The 23,840-nt window shown below is 41.7% G+C and overlaps 1 protein-coding gene across 1 annotated transcript in view; it reads right to left on the bottom strand.

The window, feature by feature from the left end:
- Positions 1–23,840, bottom strand: part of ANKRD29 (ankyrin repeat domain 29) — a 46,551-nt gene that overhangs the window by 9,652 nt on the left and 13,059 nt on the right. Inside the window, exons 4-8 of the mRNA XM_007935611.1 lie at positions 19,405–19,503; positions 16,740–16,838; positions 12,702–12,800; positions 3,132–3,230; positions 1,511–1,606 (exon numbers count right to left, since the gene is read on the bottom strand). Of these exons, the coding sequence (XP_007933802.1) occupies positions 1,511–1,606; positions 3,132–3,230; positions 12,702–12,800; positions 16,740–16,838; positions 19,405–19,503 (492 nt within the window). The remainder of the gene's footprint in view (positions 1–1,510; positions 1,607–3,131; positions 3,231–12,701; positions 12,801–16,739; positions 16,839–19,404; positions 19,504–23,840) is intronic.

Below are 23,840 nucleotides of genomic sequence, written 5' to 3'. Positions count from 1 at the left end.
GATCAGTAAACTATGGCCAAATCCAGCTTGCCCCCTGTGTTTGTATGTCTTGCATACTAAGAATAGTTTTTGCATATTTAAATAGTTGGAAAAAAGCTGAAAGAAGAATACTCTGTGACATATGAAAATAAGAAAGTCCATAAGTAAAAATGTCCCATAAATAAAGTTTCTTGGAATGCAGCTATGCTCCCTCACTTAGGCTTTGTTTATGGCTGCTTTTGGGCTACAAATGGCAGAGTCAAATCATCACAACTTGCTGGGAAAGTCTGAAATATTTATTATCAGGCCCTTTACAGGAAAACTTGCCAACCCCTGGTATATACTGTAATATTATCTTAATTCAAAATGATAAAAGCTTTTGTAAGAAGAGTTTTAGAGCTCTGTTTTATGGAAGCGGCTTCCAGATAGATGTTAGAGGCTTGTTTTATTTTACCCACAGTAAGAAAGAGGAGTAGTTCTGAGCTCCAGAGAATGAACAGAGGGGCTGTGAGTGTCCATTCCCCTTTGTCACTTTCACAAGTCCTCCAAATGATATCAATATGGCTTGCTTTCCAATTTACTGACTTCCTTCAACAAATGCCCAAACCTAACTAGTTGCCATGGAATCAGTTCTGACTCAGGGCAGCCCTTCATGTGTCTAAGTGGACCTGGGCCATATGGGGTTCTCAGTGGCTGATTTTTGGAAGCTGATCACCAGGCCTTTCTTCTGAGGTGGACTGAAACCTCCACCTTTCCAGCAGTGAGTGTGTTAACTGTTTGCACCACCCACGGACTCCTAGTGATCTCATCAACATGCTTGGCTACTCACTGAAAGGTTAGAAGTGCAAGACCACTCAGGCCCCGTCAAAGAAAGGTCTGTTGGTCTACTTCCAAAAACCCAGCCATTGAAAACCCTATGGAACACAGTTTTTTAAGGAGCTCTGGTGGTGCAGTAGTTAAAGCATTCGGCTGCTAACCAAAAGGTCAGTGGTTTGAACCCATCAGCCACTCTGCAGGAGATGAGGCAGTCTGTTTCTATGATTCCTCACACTACTCATTGCGACCCCCTACTGGGTTTCCAAGATGGTAAATTTTTAGGGAAGTAGATTGCCCCATCTTCTTTCCCAGGAGCAGCTGGAGGGTTTGAACTGCCAACCTTCTGGTTAGCAGTCAAATGCCTTAGGCACTGCACCACGAGAGCACTTTCTGTAATGAAGCCCTGTGTGGGGTAGTTCTACTCTATCCTACAGGGTCTCTATGAGTTGGAATTGACTTGATGGCAGTGGGTTTGGTTTGGTTCAGTCTAACTTTTTTCCGGAAACCTCAGCACTGACAAACTCTGGTTCAGTTTTTCACCATCTCCCTTTCATCAGTCTTCAGCATCAAGAACCTGTAGGTGTGTTCTTTCAAGAATACAACTGATCATGCTGATTATACCCAAGTTCTACCACAGACCCCAGTATGGACTTATTATTTTATAACCTTTTTTTTTTTTTTTTGCAGATTGGTAAATTATCTCTTTAGGCCTTACCTTCAAAATACCAAGGGTGGGTGAGAACTTAAGCAATTCCTCTATAACATCGCTATACCCTTTGTTGGCTGCTTTCAGTAATGCTGTTGTACCGTCCTTCACAGAGAGAGGAAGATAAAAGTGGATCATTAACGTGTGTGTCTAGACTGAAAGCCAAAAGTTAGTTGAGAACTGGGAACGCGCTTGTCAGACCAGGCAAGATGGGTAAACTAAAGCACAGAACGACAATTTCTCTCAATCTAGAAGCATTCGTAGAATACTGAGCAGTTACTTCTGCATGAAAGAATGTCAGGCAAATATGCAGCTTATTATCATCTTAGAAGCCTGCCATTTGGGAATTCATATGCCTCCAGTCCCTCAGAACACTGGGTCAGGGACAAGGGGAATTTCAAGAGCATATTTTAGGGCACTGATGGATAAAGAGGGATTCTAAGTCTGCAGTTCATGACTCAGGAGAAATCACTTGTCAAACCATTTTAAATAATTTAAATTAATGCTGAACTATATTTTTCTTTAAATTTTTTAAATATGCCTTTTCTTTTTACCTTCCCTTGCATGCAACCTTGCCCTAGTCTGCCCTAGGTATCTATTTTCCTGTGTGTGTGTGTGTGTGTTGAGGGGAATAGACAAATCTGTTAAAAAGTATACAAAAATAAATTTAAAAATCAATAGTCAACTCTGTCATTAGATTTTGTCCTGAGAAGAAACTTTCCAGACTCTTTTTTCTCCTCCTTTTAACCTATCACTCTCTGTGTCTGGATGGTTTAGCTCACTGTTCTCCTCCAGTCAAGGAAACACCCCAACCCACCATTACGGTTTAGCTGGAATCAGGAAGAAGAAACAGAGTGGAAGTGAGAACAGTGAAGTCAGGAATGGATCTTCTAATTTCCCTTTTTTGGGCTTAGACTTGGAGAAAGGGAAGGTGGGTCAGGTAAGTGAGGGAAATTAATCAGAGGCCAGACACAGTGAAAAACAAAAACCAAATAGCAAGATATGCCTAGGCAGAAGGCTCTCCCCAAGCTGTTCTCTGTTCCTGTGGGGCAAATGGCTTGCTCTGGGGCTTGGGGAGGCAGAATTCGGTGGCAGCACAGAGGCCAGATGATGGAGGGTGTGGCAGGGGCTTCTGGGGTCTGCAGCTGGGGGGAGCTGGGAGCACAATGGGGAACATTTCCAGAGCCCCAAAATTGACCCCTCACTATTTTGCTGCAGACGGTGGCAGCAGAGCCAGCAGGAGGTGCAGCCCTGGGCTGACCAGTAGAAGTCAGGGACACAGAACCCCAGGACTCCCACTCCTCCCACCAGGCCTGAAGCTAAGTCACCATCACCCTCAATTCATTCAGGAGTCATCTTAGGTGCAGGAGGATCTCTGAGGAATCTACATTTTTCTTCCTTAGACTGATCAGCACTTGCTAAAAGTACTAGGTCATACCAAGTTTCAACTGAATTGGACACTTAATTAGTTTCCCTACTAAATACCAAGTGGAAGTTGGGAGAAAACCCAGGTGAGTTACAGACAAAGACAGAGACGCACACCTCTAAGCTGAGCTACATGCTGGGGCTTCCTGACATACATTGCCGACCCTGAGCTCACACGCTGACCTGCTTCCATTTGGAACCTCACCTTCCGGGCTGCATCCCGCTCGGCTCCCCGCAGCAGCATCACCCTCACCACCTCGCTGTGCCCCATCTGGGATGCGATCCACAGTGGCGCCGTCCCATCCTGAGGGAAGAAGCCAAGGTGGCCTACTGTGACATGGAGGCTTGAACCCACCAACTCATACAGAGCTTCTGAATCCCAAATTTCTGAAACTTAAAACCTGGAAAAAGGACTCCCTGACAGCAAATAACCCACTTTCTAGGTAATTCAGATACTGAGTGGTATTGATCAGAAGGTGTTCATTGATCTATAACCACCAGTTACTGCCGAGTCGATGCTGACTCATGGCAACCCCATGGGTAATAGAGTAGAACTGTGCTCCACAGGGTTTTCAGTAGGTGATTTTTCAGAAGTGGATTGCCAGGTCTTTCTTCTGAGGCACTGCTGGGCAGACATCAACCACCAACCTTCCTGTTAGCAGCCAAGCATGTAAGCTGTGCACGCCAACTAGGGACTCCCACTGATCTACACAGACTGGCATTTGTCAGTGCCAGGAAACGTGGGTTACTGCCAATATTCAGCTTCTGGCTTATGAAAAAAGACATTTTATGGTAGACTCTTTTTTAGCACAGAGTGTTTTACATGACTGTGAAGCCCCATTTTTTCCCCCCAGATGCTATAGCTGTTTACTTAGCTCATGGGTCATACTCATGTTAATGTTTGCACAATACTACATCCTGCTTAGCCCTTATGTGGAGTGGGTAGTTTCCTTTGAGGTGGGGTCTGATTGAAGGCTTGTCTCCTATTCTTCTATTGTGGTGTCCAAAATTCTCCACATCCACACCATTGTGTAGGGACTTTAATTTTATGTGGAATGTGATACTGTCTCTTCTGGGAGGTGATGACATTAGCTAGTTATAGTAGGATGACATTTTTGGTAATATTACCTGTGCATTATTCCCCCACAACACTTTTTCTGTTAACACTGGGCCATGAGGCTGAGATACATTGCTCCAGAGAAGAATAAGTGTAACATCTACGGTACAGAGAAGGATTTGAGTGTAGGGTGGTTCCTGCCTGACAGAGTTGAAAATGGAGAGCCCTTCGATGTGTGTGTGTGTGTGGGGGAACTAGAGAGGGCAGCAGAGGCCAGAGATGGGAAGTGAGTGCCCATGCTGTCCTCCCTGTATGGGTTGAATCTAGGAAGGGGACAGTAAGCTTGGGGTGGTATAAACATCCAGATAAAATTATGGGGGACTCCAGATGGGAAAGGATTTCCTCCTCCTCTTGAGCTGAAGTCCAGAAAAACTGCAAGCCCCGTAGAGAAACTCAGTTCTCAGTTGGTGCCTGAAAAATACCATGGGAGTCCTCTGGGCCACTGGACCTGAGTCTGAACTCAAGTCCCCATGGCCCACATTAATTGGCCTCTGGGCTTCGAGGCATCCTGCCTGTCTGTGGGAAATCACAAGTACTGAGTGTAAGCCTGGGGTTGGGAAGAGAAGGCCACAGAGGCTCTTAACCTCAGGCTTTCCGAGATGAAAACAGGGTGGGCACAATCATGGGACCAGGTGCACCTCTGTGGGCACCAGCGGAGGATACCTGGGGACAGGAGAATTAGCATAAAGACCAGACATATCTCCTCACCCCACCCAATGCCAGGGTGAGAGTCTGAGAACTCAGGTCACTTTAAAGAGAAGGGCATGCTAAATGACTAAACCTCTGAGGTAATGAAGGTGATATGGCCCAGAGGATTGTTTTTGCCAGATAAGACTGACATCAGTGGGAATGGGGGCTGGAGGGCAAGATGACTCAGTTATAGAATATCAAGTTTCATTTCTGCTGGAGGGTGTAATTTCAACTCCACGCTACTAACTACAGTGGCAGGAGGGTTATTACCCACTGCTGTTCTGGGACAAAGGTGGACAACATGTGAGCGGGTGGGAAAGGATGGCAATCAGGAGCTTAGGAGGATCCTAGGCACTGAGGGGCAGTTGGAGGACATCAAGGAGAGATACAAGATGCTGAAACAAAGGATGAAGAAGGCTGAAGACAACCTTCACCTACTTCATGTTTCCAAGCACTTCTTCAACCTTGAATTTGAATAGTTACCATAAAAAAAAAACCCATGGCCATTGAGTCTATTCCGATTCATAGCGACTCCCATTGGGTTTCCAAGGCTGTAAATCTTTACGGAAGTAGATTGCCTCATCTTCCTCCCATGGAGCAGCTGGTGGGTTTGAACCACCAGTCTTTTGGTTAGCAGCCCGATGCCTCACCCAATGTGCCACCAGAGCCCCTTCATTATTTATCATTAGCAATGATAAACAGAATCTAAATTTGTACTTTAGTGGTGCAGTGGTTAAAAAATTCAGCTGCTAACCAAAAGGTCGGCAGTTTGAAACCACCAGCTGCTCTGTGGGAGATGAGGCAGTGTGCTTCTGTAAAGATCTATAGCCTTGGAAACCCTTGGCAGTTCTATGAGGGTCTCTATGAGTTAGAATCTACTTGATGACAGTGGATAATTTGTACTTTTAGTTTACGATACTCTTCCACATTATTTATTTAATTTGATTCTCCCAATTCAGGATTCAATCATCTATTCAGACATTTTACCAACCAGAAATTATCTTCCAAGTCTCAGGCAGAGTGCTTAGGCAGAAAAGTAAGACATGGTTTATGTTCTCAAAGGAACTCAGTCTAGTGAAGAAAAGACGTTGATCAGATGCATTTCAGCAGAACATGGTGCTGCAATAAGGATTTGAACAAAATTGAACTAGATGAACCAGGAGAGGGAGCATTTTACTGTGTGGGACTTGGGGGGTCAGCTTCCCTGGCTGGGTGGTATCAGAGCTGGGTCTTGAAGGATAACTGGGATTTTGCCAAGTACATTCCTGGTAGAAGGATAAGACTGACAGAGTCATCTTGGCTTGGACAGGCTCATTCAGGCAGTGTGGGGAATTCAGGTGGTTACAGCACAGTGGATGGAGTGGGACCTGGAACAGGAGAGGGAGTCTGAGCTCCAAGAAGTCCTAAAACAGTATAGGGTTTTCCAGAAACGCCCACTTGTCCTTGCTCACCAGCTCTGGGTTCATTTTGTTGTTTGTTGATCTCTCCACCAGAGGGCAGACAGGGAAAGGCAGCCTGCAGTATACGGACCAGCCAGCTCCCTTCTCCAGGTGCTATTCCACCAGCCACTCCTCGGAAGGAAGATGGGGCAATCTACTTCCCTAGTGATACTGCCTCGGAAACCCAAGGAGGGGTCGCTATATGTCGGGTCCGACTCGACGGCAAATAACAACAACAACATTCAGGGCCTGGTTGTTACTAGTAAGATTACACTAATTGATATTAGTCAGTAGGAAAGTGCTGGAGAAGTGTGATTTTGGGAATAATTATTAATATTACTCATTCATAGCAATAACACTAATACTCAAATATTTATCATCTTAATTGAAACAGTCATGGTAGGTGGAAAAAGCAGTCACTACTTCCTGGCTATGAGACCTTAGGCCACTGAGCCTGAGTGTCCTTTTCTGCAAAATTTTAGCCACCCAGAGATATTATGGGATGAGAAAAAATATATAAAGGTGCTCAAAACAAGGACTGGTTAACATCAGACATCTATAAAATGTTGGAGTTGCATGGTAACACAAATAGTTAGAGTGTTTGGCCGTCTAACTGAAAGGTTGGCGGCTAGAGACGACCCAGAAGTGCCTCCGAAGAAAGGCCTTGTGATCCACTGCCAGAAGACGAGACATGGAAAACCCTACGGAGACTAGTGCTAGTCTGACACGCGGGGGTGGCCAGGAGTCAGAACTGACTCAAGGGAGGTGGTGGGAGAAAATTTTAGCTGAGTCTGAACAGTATTTATCATGAAAACAGTAAATAATACCTTGGTCTATACTTTTAGTAGTTCTGGTAGCATAGTGCCTAAGGCACTTGACTGTTAACCAGAAGGCTGGCAGTTCAAACCCACCAGCCACTCCTCGGAAGGAGGGTTGGGCAATCTACTCCTTGGGTCGCTATGAGTCGGGTCCAACTTGACAGCACATAACCACCACCACAACAATATTTTTAGTTTACAAAGCACTTCCATATACTTTATTCAATTCACCCAATTACCCACTGACATAATTGATTAGTGAGCAGGTAACGGGACAAAATGAAACTGAGGGGTCACTTGTATATTTTATTACTGGTAATTACTTCTTCAAATTTGTTTTTTGAACCCAGGGAACTGGAAGTGACTTAAGGGATGAAGGTCAAATAGCTACTTGTCACAAACTAGATAATTTGTGAAGAGAAGTAGTTTCCTCTTCTTTTTTACACCCTCAGTTTTGACTTTCTCTTATATTTCCCTTCTGTTATGATGGTCAGGGAATCCCTGGGTGGGGCAAATGGTTAAGTGCTCACCTGCTAGCTCAAACGTGGGCAGCTGGAACCCACCTGGCGGAGTCTTGGAAGACAGGCCTAGCGATCTGCTTCAGTAGGCTCACAGCCTTGAAAACCCTACGGAGCAGTTCTACACATGAGGTCATCATGAGTTGGAATCGACTTGACAACAACTAACAACAACAGTAACTAACAATAACATTATGATGGTCAGAGTCTTCATTCTGAAGATGCTTTGTAATGATAACGATGGAAATTAAGTCAACTTAGTTCCCTTTAGTTTTGAAGAGTATCATAATGGGGAAAAAAAGCAGATTGTAAAATATTCAAATTAATTTTAATATATAGTTTAAAAATATTTTCAATCAAATAAACTACCCTGAAGTAGAGGTTACAACCTATAGTACATTGTTAAAGGGAGTAAAAGATTTAGTTGGAAGAAGAAAGTCTTCATGAGGTCATACTAGCTGTTATTTACTATTTGTTTGCACATCACCAGGAAAAGGATTCAGATTTATTTTTCAGATCAAGTGATCAAAAGAGGACTGGTTATTCCATTCGGCAAGGGATCAGTGCAGGAGATCCTGGATAGAGTGGGAGAAAAATGTGGAACAAAATTCAAAATCATAACAAAAGACCAGGCTTACTGGTTGGATAGAGACTGGTGAAACCCTGAGACTACGACCCCTAGTCACCTTTCAGGCCTAGAATTGAACTCACTCCCCTGGCTTCCAGGCAAACGACAGATAGCCCTACAAGGTGAACCTTTACACCAGGTAGGTACAATCCTCAGAACAATCAACCTTCTGGGTGACCAGAAGGGCAACATTTGCACTGGGAGATAGGTCACTGCGCAGGAATGCATAGGAAAGGATACAGACAACAGGTAACCACAAAGAGGAAGTGAGAAGACAGCGAATACATTATGGGGACTGCAATCAATTTTATGAAACAAAATGTGCAAGAACTGCTGTATGGAAGATGAATTTGCTCTGTGAACTTTCATCCCAATCTCTCTCTCTCTCTCTCACACACACACACACACATACACACGAGGACTGGTTATTGATGGAAAAATAGATTAGATATCCACCCCAGCTAGAAAATGAACAGGTTTGACTCATACGAACTCTACTTGGTGAGGGCACATGAGAGAAATGACAAGGAGTTGTTAGGCTATGGATTTCAATGATCCCTGAGACTCCTGACCTTTTACCCAGCATAATTTAAAAGGAAGTATTTTTCAAGTTTTAAATCAAGAACTTAATCTTTCCAGAGTCTGCGAATGGCTTGCTTTGTGTTTATGACTTTCTTATCACAAAAGGGTCTCCTTAGTTTCTAAGTGATAAAGTTACAAAGAAAATTCTTGCTACTGCAGTTCAGATTCCCTGCAGCTCCGATCAAATGCCAGCTGAGTAATTTCAAGGCAACTTTATTAACATCGTATGACAGTGTACCCTAAAATGTTAAGACTCCTTAGAAAGGCAATGCAAAAGTTATAAATCAGATTTACCTAAAAATACTAAAAATTAAACAAGGCAAATATTGGTGTCCTTATTTTGTGAATTCAAGAACTTTCTAACAATGACTCATCTGTCAGCTGAGATTTTAGAGCAAAATATTATTTTCCAAATGCCTAATCTATAAAATATTCTAGCACGCAAGGTCATTTTAACTGAAACTTTGAATTACACTTAAAAAAAAAAAAAAAAACTCTTCCTAATTTGTGACAAAATCACCTAGGACTGGTATCACTTTGGCTACACAAAACTACTTGTCTTCTTGGATTAGAATTAAATTTGTAGAGTTTACACTCTTAAAGAAGACAGGAGAACTTTGCTAATCTGCTATAGCTGGACAAAAGCCTCTAATTATGAGTTCATAGTTGGTGGTAAAAATGAGTATGATTTGAGAGAGTAATGGGGTTGTTGTTGTTGTTGTTGTTATGTGCCGTCAAGTCAGCCCTGACTCATAGCGACCCCTCCTTGGGTTTCCGAGGCAGTATCACTACGGAAGTAGGATTGCCCAACCTTCCTTCCAAGGAGTGGCTGGTGGGTTTGAACTGCCAGCCTTCTGGTTAGCAGTCACGTGCCTTAGCCACTATGCTACCAGAGCTCCCAATGGGGTTAGTATACTTTATAAAAATGAAAAATTCTATCAGTTTTTTTTTCCCAAAAGCAATTTTTACTTTATAAAATGCCCTGTTCCTGAATAACAATCTTTAAAACAATTGTATTATATGCAACCCTTGGAAGGGTATATATCACTTGATCCTTGACCTGAGGGTGACTGTGCATACAGACTGGGTCATCCCCTTTGACCAGGGTATCCTAACTCTTGTAGAATGCAAAACAGCTCTGGTGTGCTGTGGTTACCAGTGAAATGTCAGTTTACTCTTTAACTTCTTGGCTTCAACATCATTTAGGGTTCAGTGGACACAATCCATGCAACATGACAAATATAATCTTTTATATCAACTTGCTTTTCTGAAAACGCATATGAACAATACAAAATATTTTACAACTAGACCTGTCAAAGTGCAAGAAATTTTTATGGAAGGATGTACTGATAGAGAGACTTGATAATCTGAGAGGTCTTTCTCATCTCTCATTCCTACATTCACAAAGGTACCTTCATTAATGGTCTCCAAAATCAAACTTATGCAGTGTAAAAATAACCAATTCTTTTGAATTGGTTTTGGTAAAATGAAACTTCTTATTCAGAATCAATCAACAATTTCAAGGTGAGAAACAACAACAAGAAAATATTAAACTCCAATTTGCAAATGTCAACTCTGGCAGGTATGGGAATGCAACTTCACTCAAACTGCTTTCTCTCCCAGGAATATTCCTGGGGCCACCTGAACTTTAATGAAATTCCTCAAAGTTCTAAAAATGTAATCTTCCATTCATAGCAGTATCTGGCACATGATCAGTGCTCAAAAATACTGATTGAATATTGAATAAAATAATTATCAAGAATTTGGAAGCTAGACCAGATCATCTGAATCATTCTGCCCAGCCTCCTAATTAGCAGATGAAGGAAGAAAGGTCCAGAGAGTTTAATTCAGTTAGTTACCGGCAGAGGATTCCTGATTGCAAAACTACTACGCCCAAAGGCTCTTTAATTTCCTTATGCACTTGGACTTTTAAAGACTGAAGAAGCCTGTAGTCATGAGCTCAGATCAACCTTAAGGTTCCCACAGCTATTCACTGTATGTATGTATAAGCATTCCCATATATGTCATATTACAGTGGAAATCTGCCTGGGTGTCATTTACTGTAAGAAATTAGCTTGACTTTTCCCTAGAAAGCTATTTTTATAATAATTTTACCTTAATCTGAAATGTTTTGTTAAAAACAAATTAATTAGGGTAGACATCATTCCTATATAAAAGAATCTAATTATAGTGCCTCAATGTGCACTTAATTGTGTTCATGAGAAACCTGTTCAGAGACCAGGTGGCTGTCGTTTGAACAGAACAAGGGGATACTACATGGTTTAAAATCAGGAAGGGAGTGCATAAGGCCTGTATCTTTTCACCATACTTATTCAATCTGTATGCTGAGCAAATCATCTGAGAAGCTGGACTATATGAAGAAGAGTGTGACATCAGGATTGGAGGAAGACTCATCAACAACATGCGATATGCAGACGACCAAATTTGCTTGCTGAAAGTGAAGATGGCTTGAAGCATATACTGATGAAGATTAAAGACTGCAGTCAGCAGTATGGATTATACCCCAACAGAAAGAAAACGAAAATCCTCACAACTAGATGAATAAGCAGCATCATAATAAATGGAGAAAAGATTGAAGTTGTCAAAGATTTTGTATTACTTGGTTCCACAACCAACACCTATGGAAGCAGCAGTCAAGAAATCAGACAGCATATCGCACTGGGCAAATCTGCTGCAAAAGACCTCTTTCAAGTGCTGAAGAGCAGAGATGTCTCTTTGAAGACTAAGGTGAGCCTAACCCAAGCCATGGTATCTTCAATTGCCTCATACGCATATGAAAGCTGGAAAATGAGTAAGAAAGATCTAAGAAGAGTTGATGCTTTTGAATTGTGGTGTTGTGAAGAATACTGAAAGTACCACGGACTGCCAGATTCAGAACTAACAGATCTGTCCTGGAGGAAGTGCAGCCAGAATGCGCCTTGGTAGCAAGAATGGCCAGACTTCTTTTCACCTCCTTTGGTTAATGTTGTAAGAAGCGACCATCCCCTGGAGAAGGATATCATGCTTGGTAAAGTGGAGGGTCAATGAAAAAGGCGAAGGCCCTCAATGAGATGGACACAGTGGCTGCAACAATGGGCTCAGGTATAGCAAGGATTGTGAGGCTGGCATAGGACCAGGCAGTGTTTCATTCTGTTGTACACAGGGTTGCTATGAGTCAGAGCTGACTCAACAGCACCTAACAACAACAACAACAACAACAATGTGCTTGGCTACTAACCCAAAGTATGGAGATTCAAGTCCATCCAGAAGCACCTTGAAATACTTCTTAAAAAACCAGTCACTAGGAGCACAGTTCTGTAACACACCAGGGTCATTATCAGTCAGAATCAACTCTAAAGCAACTCATACTTATAACTATAATGCCTTACATTTGGATGGTTCTTTACTTCTATGAAGTGCTGCCTGTATTATCTTATAGTTCTGTTCCTTTAAACACTAATTAATTAATTTGCCAGATGTTATCTTACTGCTGACAAGTGAAATCTCAATAGTATTATCATTGTGTGCAATAAAGGTGCAAAATCTACTAATGATTCTAGTGACATGGGTTCCTCTTTGACCAGGTGGAGAGGTGGTAGGTAAGAGATAAGACAGTGTATCAGCAAAGGTTCTGGGCAGGACCAAGGCTACCTGACCTGCCTCTATTTATCTGTGTCCCAGGCCAGTTTACCTGATTACTTCAATGTAGCCATACTTTATGGAGGAGGTGGTAGAGTGTATACTTGACCTCAGACACCAAACGCTTATGCTTTAAAAATACTGACTTGTGATGTCAGCTTCATTTCATAGGCTTTCAGGTGAGCCCAAAGCAAAGAGTAGGAGAAATCCTAATCAAGTTTAACTTTTCATCACAGAAGAAGGGCTACTGACTGGTTATCTCAGGTGTGTGCAGGTACGTGACGCCCGGCCCTCCCTGCATTGCTGCTCCATGCACTTGGGCAAATGCTGGCAATGGGCATTACCTGCCTTGGCTGGTTAACTTTTGCTCCTGAAGACAATAGTAATCGAATGACATCCAAGTAACCACCTTGGGCAGCCAGGAAAAGTGCAGTGGCTCCATCCTGGGAGATATCAAATTAAAAGAAAAAAAAAAATCACCTTTTATATTTACTTGAAAAGAAATTAGGCTTGAGAAAAAAGATATGTTTAACACAATTTTCCATTTCCAACCCTTTTTAGATTTCCATCCTTTTATGAAGAGCTAAGTGTTAGTTTAAAGACAAAAAAAAAAAAAAAAAAAATCCCCAAATGTCTTGCTTTTATGAAGAGAAAGTAAAAATTGTCTTTTAATTAGATCTTCTCTACCCCTTTTGCTTTCTTGCCTCCTTGTCCACATTCCCTCCCCAATACGTTGCTTTTCTCCAAGCATTAAAATGCAAGAAGCTTTCAGGAAAACGGTCCTACTAAGAATCTCCTTGAAGTTACTTCCCATCAGGCCAGCAGACAGAAAACAACAAGCCCAAAGCAAGTGCCTGTTTCCAATTTTCTTTGGTTTCCTTTTAACTGGGGTGTTTATGTCTTCTGGGCATTCTGTCTTCTTAAAGTGACACTAGCTAATTCCAGCAAATTCATCGGTAGTTGATAGCATGCTTTCTCCCTAGATGTTCCCTCATACAGAGAGTTTCATTATTTTTATGCCACAGTGGAAAACCCAAGCACACCCCAGTGGAAAACACCTAGTTAACCCAGGTAATTACCCCGCCTCTCATCAGGAGTGTTAACCACACGTGAAAGTACAAGAAGGCCTTGCCTACAAGCCCAACCAGGTGTGTCATGTGGAGGGTCCTGGATTTCCAGTGGGTGTCAGTAAGTTGCCAGACTCCCCTCAAGGGAATCATTAAAAAATTAACCAGCCTGTGCAGATTTTAAAACAGATGCTTGATACAGGAATAAAAATTTCAGCTGCTCCAAAATGTGTTTACAGAAGGTCTATCATGCCCTTTGCAGCTGTTAACTCTCAGGAATTTTCTAAAATGGACTATCCATGCATTAGACGTTCTCTGTGCATTGCAAGTTTCAGTTCCTAGAAGTTTTCAGGGATTATTGGCCATTTTTCCCTGTATATTTCAATTGTTCTTAATGAAAACATTTGGATGTTTATGTATAATGGTCTTAACGTACAATGGAAGTTATGGTACATGAAAATTTCTTGAGTCACCTTATAACAGAGAGGAATTCATTACAGAAATGGAATGGACCAAAACTCTCCCTTTCTACAATTATGTGCCAGCTTTATGTAAGAGTAAGGAGCTCGGGTAGCATAGTGCCTAAGGCATTTGACTGCTAAACAGAAGGTTGGCAGTTCAACCCACCAGCCACTCCACGGAACGAAGACTAGGCAATCTACTTCCATAAAGATTTACCACCTCAGAAACCCACTGGGAGTCGCTATGAGTCGGAATCAACTCGAAGGCAGTGAGTTTGCTTTGTTTTGGTTATGTAAGAATATCCAACACATAGAAATTCTACACCCACAGACAGTCAATTTGGGTTAATGACTATTAATGGTGATGCTGTGAAAATCACAATTCATTCGCTTTTTCTAAAGACTTTGGTGCTTCCTGCTCAGCCTATACATACACATACTCAGACATATTTTCAGATATATTTTTAACTATACCTAAAGGATATCCAAAGCTTTGACCTGTGCTTCTTGGATCTGGCCACATGTTGGAACCACCTGCTGCCCAAGTTCAGCCCTTAGAGACTTAGGGTTTGTTGGTTTGAGCAAGCCTAGGAATTGGCACTTTTTAAAATCTTCCTGGGTGATTCTAATTGGCAACCAGATTTGGCAATCACTCTTTTAGACCTTTATCAAGTAATTCAATCATTCACTAGTAATGACTACAACTTCAAACAGGGATAAAGATTTTGAACTACAAAGGTAAGGCTAGTTGCTCAGTACTTTAAAGAGGCTCATAACTTGTCAGAGTTAACCATGTAAACTCTGCAAAGGTGTTCAAATGGAAAAGTTCACACCTACACATTCATTACTCATTTATGAAAGCATAGTGCCCTGGGCATAAGGGCTACTTCTGTAGTTGTAAAGCCAAAAAAACTCACTGCCGTCGAGTCGGTCCCGACCCATAGCGACCCCTCCTTGGGTTTCTGAGGCAGTATCATTCGTGGTTTATTGACTACGCAAAAGCATTTGATTGTGTGGATCATAATAAATTATAAGTAACATTGAGAAGAATGGGAATTCCAGAACACTTGATTGTACTCATGAGGAACCTGTACATTGACCAGAAGGCTGTCGTTCGAACAGAACAAGGGGACACTGCATGGTTTAAAATCAAGAAGGTAGTGTGTCAGGGTTGTATCCTTTCACCATACTTATTCAATCTATAGGCTGAGCAAATAATCCGAAAAGCTGGACTATATGAAGAAAACTGTGGCATCAGGATTGGAGGAAGAATCGTTAACAACCTGCGATACACTGATGACACAACTTTGCTTGCTGAAAGTGAGGATGACTTACTGATGAAGATTGAAGAATACAGTCTGCAGTATGGATTACGTCTCAATATAAAGAAAACAAAATCCTCACAACTGGACCTATAAGCAGCATCATGATAAATGGAGAAAAGATTGAAGTTGTAAAAGACTTCACATTGCTTGGTTCTACAATCGATGCCAATGAAAGCAGCAGTCAGGACATCAGATGATGTATAGCACTGGGCAAATCGGCTGCAAAGGACCTCTTTCAAGTGCTGAAGAGCAAAGATAGCTCCTTCAGGACTAAGGTGTGCCTGACCCAAGCCATGGTATTTTCAATTGCCTCATATGCATGTGAGAGCTGGACAACGAATAAGGAAAACCGACAAAAAGTTTATTGTTTCTAGTTGTGGTGCTGGTGAAGAATGCTGAAAGTACCATGGACTGCTAAAAGATCTAACAAATCTGTCCTGGAGGAAGTGCAGCTGAAATGCTCCTTGGAAGCGAGAATGGCCAGACTTCGTCTCACCTACTTTGGTCATGTTGTAAGAAGGGACCAGTCCCTGGAGAAGGATGTCATGAAAGAGGGGAAGGCCCTCAATGAGATGGATTGACACAGTGGCTGCAGTGATGGGCTCAAGCATAGCAAGGATCACGGAGCTGGTGCAGGACAGGGGAGTGTTTTGTTCTGCTGTGCACAGGGTTGCTGTGAGTCGGAAAGGACTCGATGGTACCTAACAACAATAACAACATCACTGCAGAAGTAGATTGCCCAATCTTCCTTCTGTGGAGTGGCTGGTGGGTTTGAACCACCAGCCTTCTGGTCAGCAGTCAAATGCCTTAGGCACTATGCCACCAGGATAGCCTAAAATGTGTTGCATATGTAATTGGACATAGATGTTCTTCCACTCTTCACCAGGAGATGCTGACAAGTCCCTTCATCTGCCCATATTTTATTTTTTTCTACAAAACAGGAACACCATCTGCCATAAACCCCATGGAATTACAGAGACAATTAAAAGAGCCCTTGGGGTCATGAGCTAATTGCCAATTAGCTGCCAACACACCTGCACTGGCAGTGGATACCTGTTAAAGGTCAGTGGTGTGCAGGGTTTCACAAGTCCTCCTTCACCCAACCTCACTTGTCTTCTAAATACCTTCTTCGTATCCTTCCTTGCAAATGTCTCTACAGCAGGAGAATTTATTTTGGTTTTCGGCAAGTCCATATGGTGGGCTGTATGGTTTGATGTGGTAGGAATAATATATATGTATTTACGAGTGTTGAAGGTTGTAATTATATAACTACACGAACTGTCTCATTTATAGAACAGATTTAAAAAGGCAGAACAGAGATCAGTGAATAAGATGATACGGTTTCTAGAGACAAAAACCTTATCTAGCTCAATTGTATCTTTTTTTCTTGATGTCTCAGATCCAAGTTCAAATGTTCATTAAACTATTTTTGCAGCTGGCATTTCTGGCATCTGAGTTCAGAGCACCGATGTTATTTGTGATGCGGGAAGTAGTGAGTGCCCACCGACGCCCCCTTGAAACACACTCACATAAAGTTGGTCATGGATGTTGGCGCCATGCTTCAGCAGCGTCTCCACCACCTGCATGTGCCCATACTGACTGGCGGCCAGCAGAGCAGTGCCCCCGTCCTATCAACATGGAAAGTATACATACATTAGAAACTGGGGAGGCAAATGTACCAAGTAGATATTCCACACATAGCAAGGACTTTGGAAAAGAATTTTCCCATAGACAATAACAAGCTCATTTTTCTCTTTTATCCCTTTTTCTCTTTTTTTTTTTGTAATTATGACAGAGTTCATCTTAAGAACATCATTATGATATACACTTGGATGACTTGCTAGAGATACAATTATTTGACTAAGTTATTATGATTAATTTAAGATTTTCGCACACCAGATGGAGAAACATCTATTTGCCTCTTAATAAGGAAATCAAAGAACAGAAGGTCTGAACCAGTCAGCTCTATTGTGGGAAGATCAGAACAGCTTCCTATGGCTTCTGATCAGAGACCCTCTTGACAAATGCAGGCTTCTCCCTGAAGTGCTGCCCAGCTGAGTTGACGTGCTTTTATGGGTAAACCTCTGGGTTATGGCTCTCCTGGGCAAGATCTACATCCATTAAAAGCATGGATAAATACAGAACATTCCATGTGCCTCTCACCATCCTACTTAGCATTTGTCTCTGAACATGTGCCAGTTTGCCCAGGCCTCTTTTAAAGTGTGAGCCTAGAACTAAAGTTAAGTTACTAACCACAGCCTGTGAAATAGATGTAGTCTGATGTAGGATGGGGCTTTACTTTGTTCCATCTATTCTACTTTTATGCGGTCTAAGTCAGAATATGCCAACCACATCACACTAGTGAGTCATTGAGTTTGTGGTCAACTGAAACCCTTAACGGTTTTCCCCAGGTGCTCCAGCTAAAGCTTTATCTTCTCCTACATAGGATTGTTGAGTTACTGGTTTGGCTCTGTGGATTCCTATGTGGACACTGGAGCTAATTATAAATAATAGAAGAAGATGAAATATGGTCCTATGATACAAATCACAATTATAAAATAGTGTAATTTCTAAATCTTGCAAAGGTGTTCAAGATGCCTACCCTTGGAGCCCTACCTTCAAAAAGTCTGATTAGGTCGGTCTGAGGTGAAGTCAGAAATATGCCTTTTGACCAGTCACGAGGGGTACCTGTTACATGCAGGTAGCAAGTGAGCCTCGTTTGGAGAAGCTCTTGTGTTCACAGGTGGGTGAAATCCTTGGGGATGACAGTGGCTGGGTGAGGCTTCCTGGAGGGCTGAGCTGTGTGGTGAGGGAGCTGGGCTTTGAAGGGTAGGGAACAGAGAGGACAGAGAGTAGAAGGCTGAGGCTGGTGGGGGTGGGGAGTGGGCATCCAGAATTGCTTAGTAGACTCAATGAGTGCCACCATTTCCAAGTTTTGTTCTTTCATTTCCCAGTTCATTGCCTAATGATCTCATAACATAGATAAATGTGATGATCACCATAGAAGACTTGATACCTTTTATTTTTACAAAAACAGTTTTAGGGGACATAGATTTAATAACAATGAGAACAACCATTAAAACAAAGTGAAGTGAATTTTGATGATGGAATCATATTAAAATTCAAAGCTTCCTGACACACTCTTTTGCCGTAGAAAACTCTGAGACACCTGCAGTTGACCTAATGGAAATACGTGGAATTTCCCATCCTGGTCCCATATTACATGGATTTCTGGGACAGCACAAACTGGCTAATGCACAAAGGCTTCGGGATAGCAGTAACTTGTTAACCAAGAAGATTTAAGCAGCAAGATGATCACACATCTTATATTTGGAAGAGAAGTGAGGTTGGTTATATTGAGTATGTTTGGGGCATGCACAGTCCAACAGCAGGCTTCAGAAAAGACAGAAACCCTTCTGAAATTCAGATCTACTTAATAGTTAACATTTTAATAGGAATAAAAAATAAATAAAACAACCCTGAAAACTCTCTTAATATCTAAATATCACATGCTAAAGGATTAAGAAAACCTGAAAGTTTCCAACTGGGGCAAATTTTCAGGAAATTAAAAATTATGATTAGGTAAGACATAAACCGACAATTACAAAAATCTTAAGGCAGTTCAAATTCTCCTACTACAAATACACTATCATATAAATCATATTGAATACAAATTGATCTTTCTACAGTATCAGATTTTTGACCCATAAGTCAAAAATGAAAAAAACGATTTCCTTAAAAGAACTATACAAATTGTAACTGTATTGCACAGTTCAGTGAGGAGGACTCATGAAAGTAAACTACATGCCAAACTACCTTCCTTAGAAATCTCTCAGATTCAAGAGGATCATTTTAATACTTTTCACAATTCCTATAATAAAAGCACATGGAACAGGGAAAGTTATACAGACACCTTTGAAAGTACCCCTCTGCGTTACAAAATGTAGTGTCCCAGAGTTGAAAGCCGCCAGTGTAGAAAGAATCTAAGTAATTTCCCATGAAATTCTCCAAGTGTGAGACCAGAGTAAAAATTTAATGTTTGGAACTGAATCCTTATGATTAATCCCTGAACAAGTAACCTTGCAAAATCTTATAAAAAGAGAAGGACAAATTCATATATATTATAGATGAAGACTAATACCTATCGTCATTGAAATTCTTCAATAGGATATGAAATCAAGAAGGATCTCTTACTTTGGTCCTAAATTCCGTGGATGCTCCAAATTCAAAGAGAAATCGCACGATGTCATTATGGCCTTGTTGAGCTGCAAAGAACAGGGCAGTTGTACCTGACTGGGGAAATAGCAGCTGATTATAAAAGACATTTGGTTACATTTTATTTGATTTATTCATTTGCAAAGAAAACAAGACATACCAATATTTTTGCATATAAAATTTTCAGCCCACCTACATTTGAGCTGTCTCTATTCCTTGGGTCAGAGAGGTGATAAGATTAAAGGAAAACATTATTCTTGGTGTAGTGGGCTGAAAGGTGACTCCCAAAATCTATGTACATGTTGTAATCCCTAGATTTTGTGAATATTACTGTAAATGGCAAATGATGTGATTAAATTCAGCATTTTGAGATGAGGAACTTATCCTGGATTATTCAGGAAGGCCCTAAATCCAATGACAAGTGTCCTTGTTAGAATGAAGAGAAGGAGATTTGACACATGGAAGAGGAAGAAGAAATGTGAACACTAAGGCAGAGATTGAAGTGATGTGGCCACAAGTCAAGGAACACCAACAGCTACCATAAGATGGAGAAGCCAATGAATGGATTTCCTCCTGAAACCACCAGAGGAAGTATGGTCCTGCTGACTTTGATTTCAGACTTCTGGTCTCCAGGACTATGAGAAAATAAATGCCTGTTGTTTTAAACCATTTGGTTTGTGGTAATTTGTTATAGCAGACGCAGGAAACTAATACACTTACCAAAGTGTTTGAGAAACACTAGCATCCATTAATACTGGGAAGAATTCTAAGTACAAAATTCAAGTGCCTATGAGTAGAAAGTTACCAGTGCAAGAAAGAACCTAAGGAATGTACCCACAAACTTCTCCAGTTGTGAAACTGGAGTGAAACTGTGTATAAAAATGCACTTAAAGTATTTCTTAAACACACACACACACACAGTAAGATTGGTACCCAAGTTATAGTGTAATATGAGCAAAATCACCATATCACTCTAGTGGGCAATTTATATAATTCATATATAGATGCTCTATGACTGCTCTTTGAGCTTGGGAAGAAGTTAACACTACAGTTTCCCAGGCCCAGTAAAGAGAAGATCCTTTTCCCAAATTTGTTAAGGTGGTAGAATCTCACCCAGGTATGAGAAGCTGGATCACTCTAAAGTTCAGTCTTAAGGAGATGTGGATGTGTGTGGGGGAGGGGGGGATGGAGAGTGTTTTGGACTGAATTGTGTCGCCCAAAGTTATCCTGAAGTTCTGACTCCTGGTATCTGTGAACAAGACCTTTTTGGAAATAGGATTTTTGAAGATGTTATCAGTTAACATAGTAAGATCATAAAGGAGTAGGACCTGTCCTAATCTAATCTAATCTTCTGCTAACCAGAAGGCTGGCGGTTCAAACCCACCAGCCACTCCTCGGAAGGAAGGCTGGGCAATCCTACTTCCGTAGTGATACTGCCTCGGAAACCCAAGGAGGGGTCACTATGAGTCAGGTGTGACTCGACGGTACACAACAACAACAACAACAACAATCTAATATGAGTGGTGCACCTACAAAAGAGGAGAATAGTCACAGAGAGACAGACAGAGGGAAGGCAGAGTTATGCTACAGCTGAAGCAAATGAAGACCTGGGGCTATGAGAAGTTGGAAGAGACAAGGAAAGATCTTTCTCTAGAGCTTTTGGAGAGAGGATAGCCCTGGCAGTACCCTGAATTCAGACTGTCGTTAGCTGTCGTGGAGTTGGCGACATAACAAACTTTTCCCGGTTCTGCACCATGCTTATGATCAGTTGCTGATTAGACAGCAGTGTTCCATTGGGCTTTCAATGACTAACTTTCAGAGTAGATTGCCAGGCTTTTCTTCCTAGTCTGTCTTAGAGTGGGAACTCCACTGAAACCTGTTCAGCATCACAGCAACACACCAGCATCCACTGACATGAGGGGTTGTTGTTGTTAGGTGCCATCAAGTCGATTCCAACTCATAACAACCTATGTACAGCACAACAAAACACTACCCAGCATTGTGCCATCCTCACAATCTTTGCTATGCTTGAGCCCATTGTTGCAGCCACTGTGCCAATCCAACTCGTTGAGGGCCTTCCCCTCCACTTTACCAAGCATGATATCCTTCTCCAGGGACTGGTCCCTTCTGATCACGTGACCAAAGTAGGTGGGATGGAGTCTGGCCATTCTCGCTTCCAAGGAGCATTTCAGCTGTACTTCTTCCAGAACAGATTTGTTCATTTTTCTAGCAGTCCATGGTATTTTCAGTATTCTTCTCCAACACCATAATTCAAAGGTATCAACTCTTCTTCAGTCTTTCTTGCTCATTGTCCAGCTTCCACATGCATACAAAGCAAATAAAAATATCATGGTTTGGGTTGGGTGCACCTTAGCTTCAAAGTGACATCTTTGCTCTTCAAGACCTTGAAGAGGTCTTTTTTCAGCAGATTTGCCCAGTGCAATATGATGTCTGATTTCTTGACTGCTGCTACCATGGGTGTTGATTGTGGATCCAAGTAAAACGAAACCTTTGACAATGCATGAGATGTACTGGTTGGGAATTGAATCTGGGGTCTCCTTTATAGAAGGTGAGAATTCTCCCACTGAACCACCAACAGCCCCAGATTCAGACTGCTAGTCCCCAGAACTAGGAGGCAATAAATTTCTGCACTTATGACCTACCCAGTTTGTGGCACTTTGTTACAGAAGCCTTTGGAAAATAATACAGGGAACAATGAAGCAGACCACTGTGACAGAACCTATGGTAACATCTTCCCAGGAAAAACCCTCCATCTCAGACCATTCCTCAACCAGCTTCTGCCCAAGGAAACCACAGGTAACATGACCATTCACAGAGCCTTCTGCCTCCAAAGCAAGAGTGCTTTTCTGCTTGGCTCCCACAGAAAACAGTAGAGAGCATCCATCATTGCTTTCTTACAGTAGAGGACACTGGGTTCTAGAAGCCTTACCTTATAAATAGGTCTGGATAAGGAAAATTGGTTAGATTAGGAAAACTGTCATCTTCTTAATAGTCACTAAATTTTAGAAACTACTAAGGGACCTCTGGTGGCATAGTGTCTAAGGTATTTGACTGCTAATCAGAATGCTTGAGGTTCAAACCCATCAGCCAATCCTTGGGAGGAAGATGGGGCAATCTACTTCTGTAGTGATACTGCCTTGGAAACGCCAAGGAGGGGTCACTATGAGTTGAATCGACTTGATGGCATTGAGTTTTGAGTGAGTACCAAGGGTTATATCTAGGAGTTGTCTGTTTCTTATTATTAATTTTTAAATTTTTATTGTGCTTTGGGTGAAAGTTTACAGAGCAAATTCATTTTCCACACATCAGTTCATACACATTTTTTTTTTATGACATTGACTGCAATTCCCCACAACATAACAGCTCTTTTCCCACTTCCTCCCTATAGTTACCTCTTTCCTGTGTCCTTCGTTTCTATGCATTCCTAACCCCCTGCACCCCCCTGCAAGCTATCTCCCTGTGCAAACACTGCTGTTCGTTCTCCTATGATTGATTGCTCTAAGAAGTGTATCTGCCTGATGTAGATGTTCATCCCATATACCTGTCTTTTGTTTGGCTAGAAGCCACAGGAGTGAGTTCAGTTTCAGACCTGAAGGATAATTAGGGGACATAGTCTTGGAGGTCTCACCAGGGTCTATCAGACCAGTAAACCTGGTCTTTTTTTTTTTATGATTTTGAGTTTTGTTCCAAATTGTTCTCCCACTCTATCCAGGATCTCCTGCACTGATCCTTTTCAAGTGGCTTACATTGGTAGCTGGGCACCATCTAGCTCTTCTGGTCTCATGGTCATATAGGCTGAGGATCACATTGTCTACTAGTCCCTTGGTCTAAGAGTTGCTTCTTTATTAAGAGAATAGATTTATTTTTTTAAATAAGCTTTCTTGGATTCATTAATTAGAAAAAAAATATTCACAGCAGTTTGAGCCAATTTTGTAGCATAGATACTGTCAAACATTGTTGTCAGGTGCTGCTGTCAAGTTGGTTTCAAGTTATAGGACCCTATGCACAAAAGAACAAAACACTAACTGGTCCTACACCATCTTCACAATTTTGCCATGCTTGAGCCCATTGTTACAGCCACTGTGTTAATCCATCTTGTTGACAGTCTTCCTCGTTTTTAATGACACTTTAGTTTTACCAGGCATGATATCTTTCTGTAGGGACTGGTCCTTCCTGATAACATGTCCAAAGTACAAGAGATGAAGTTTAGTCATTGTCATATCCAAGGAGCACTGTGGCTGTACTTCTTCCAAGACAATTTGTTCATTCCTTTGGCAGTCCGTGGTATATTCAATATTCTTCCTCAAAACCATAATTCAAAGGCATCAATTCTTCTTTGATTTCCTTATTCATTGCCCAGCTTTCCCATGCATATGAGGCAACTGATATATATA

This window comes from Orycteropus afer, unplaced genomic scaffold (genome assembly GCF_000298275.1).
Source record: "Orycteropus afer afer isolate SDZICR_OR568_19922 unplaced genomic scaffold, OryAfe1.0 scaffold00030, whole genome shotgun sequence".
Classification (NCBI taxonomy): domain Eukaryota; kingdom Metazoa; phylum Chordata; class Mammalia; order Tubulidentata; family Orycteropodidae; genus Orycteropus; species Orycteropus afer.
Note: the sequence above shows the minus strand (reverse complement) of the source record. Positions and strands in the feature narration are given on the sequence as shown.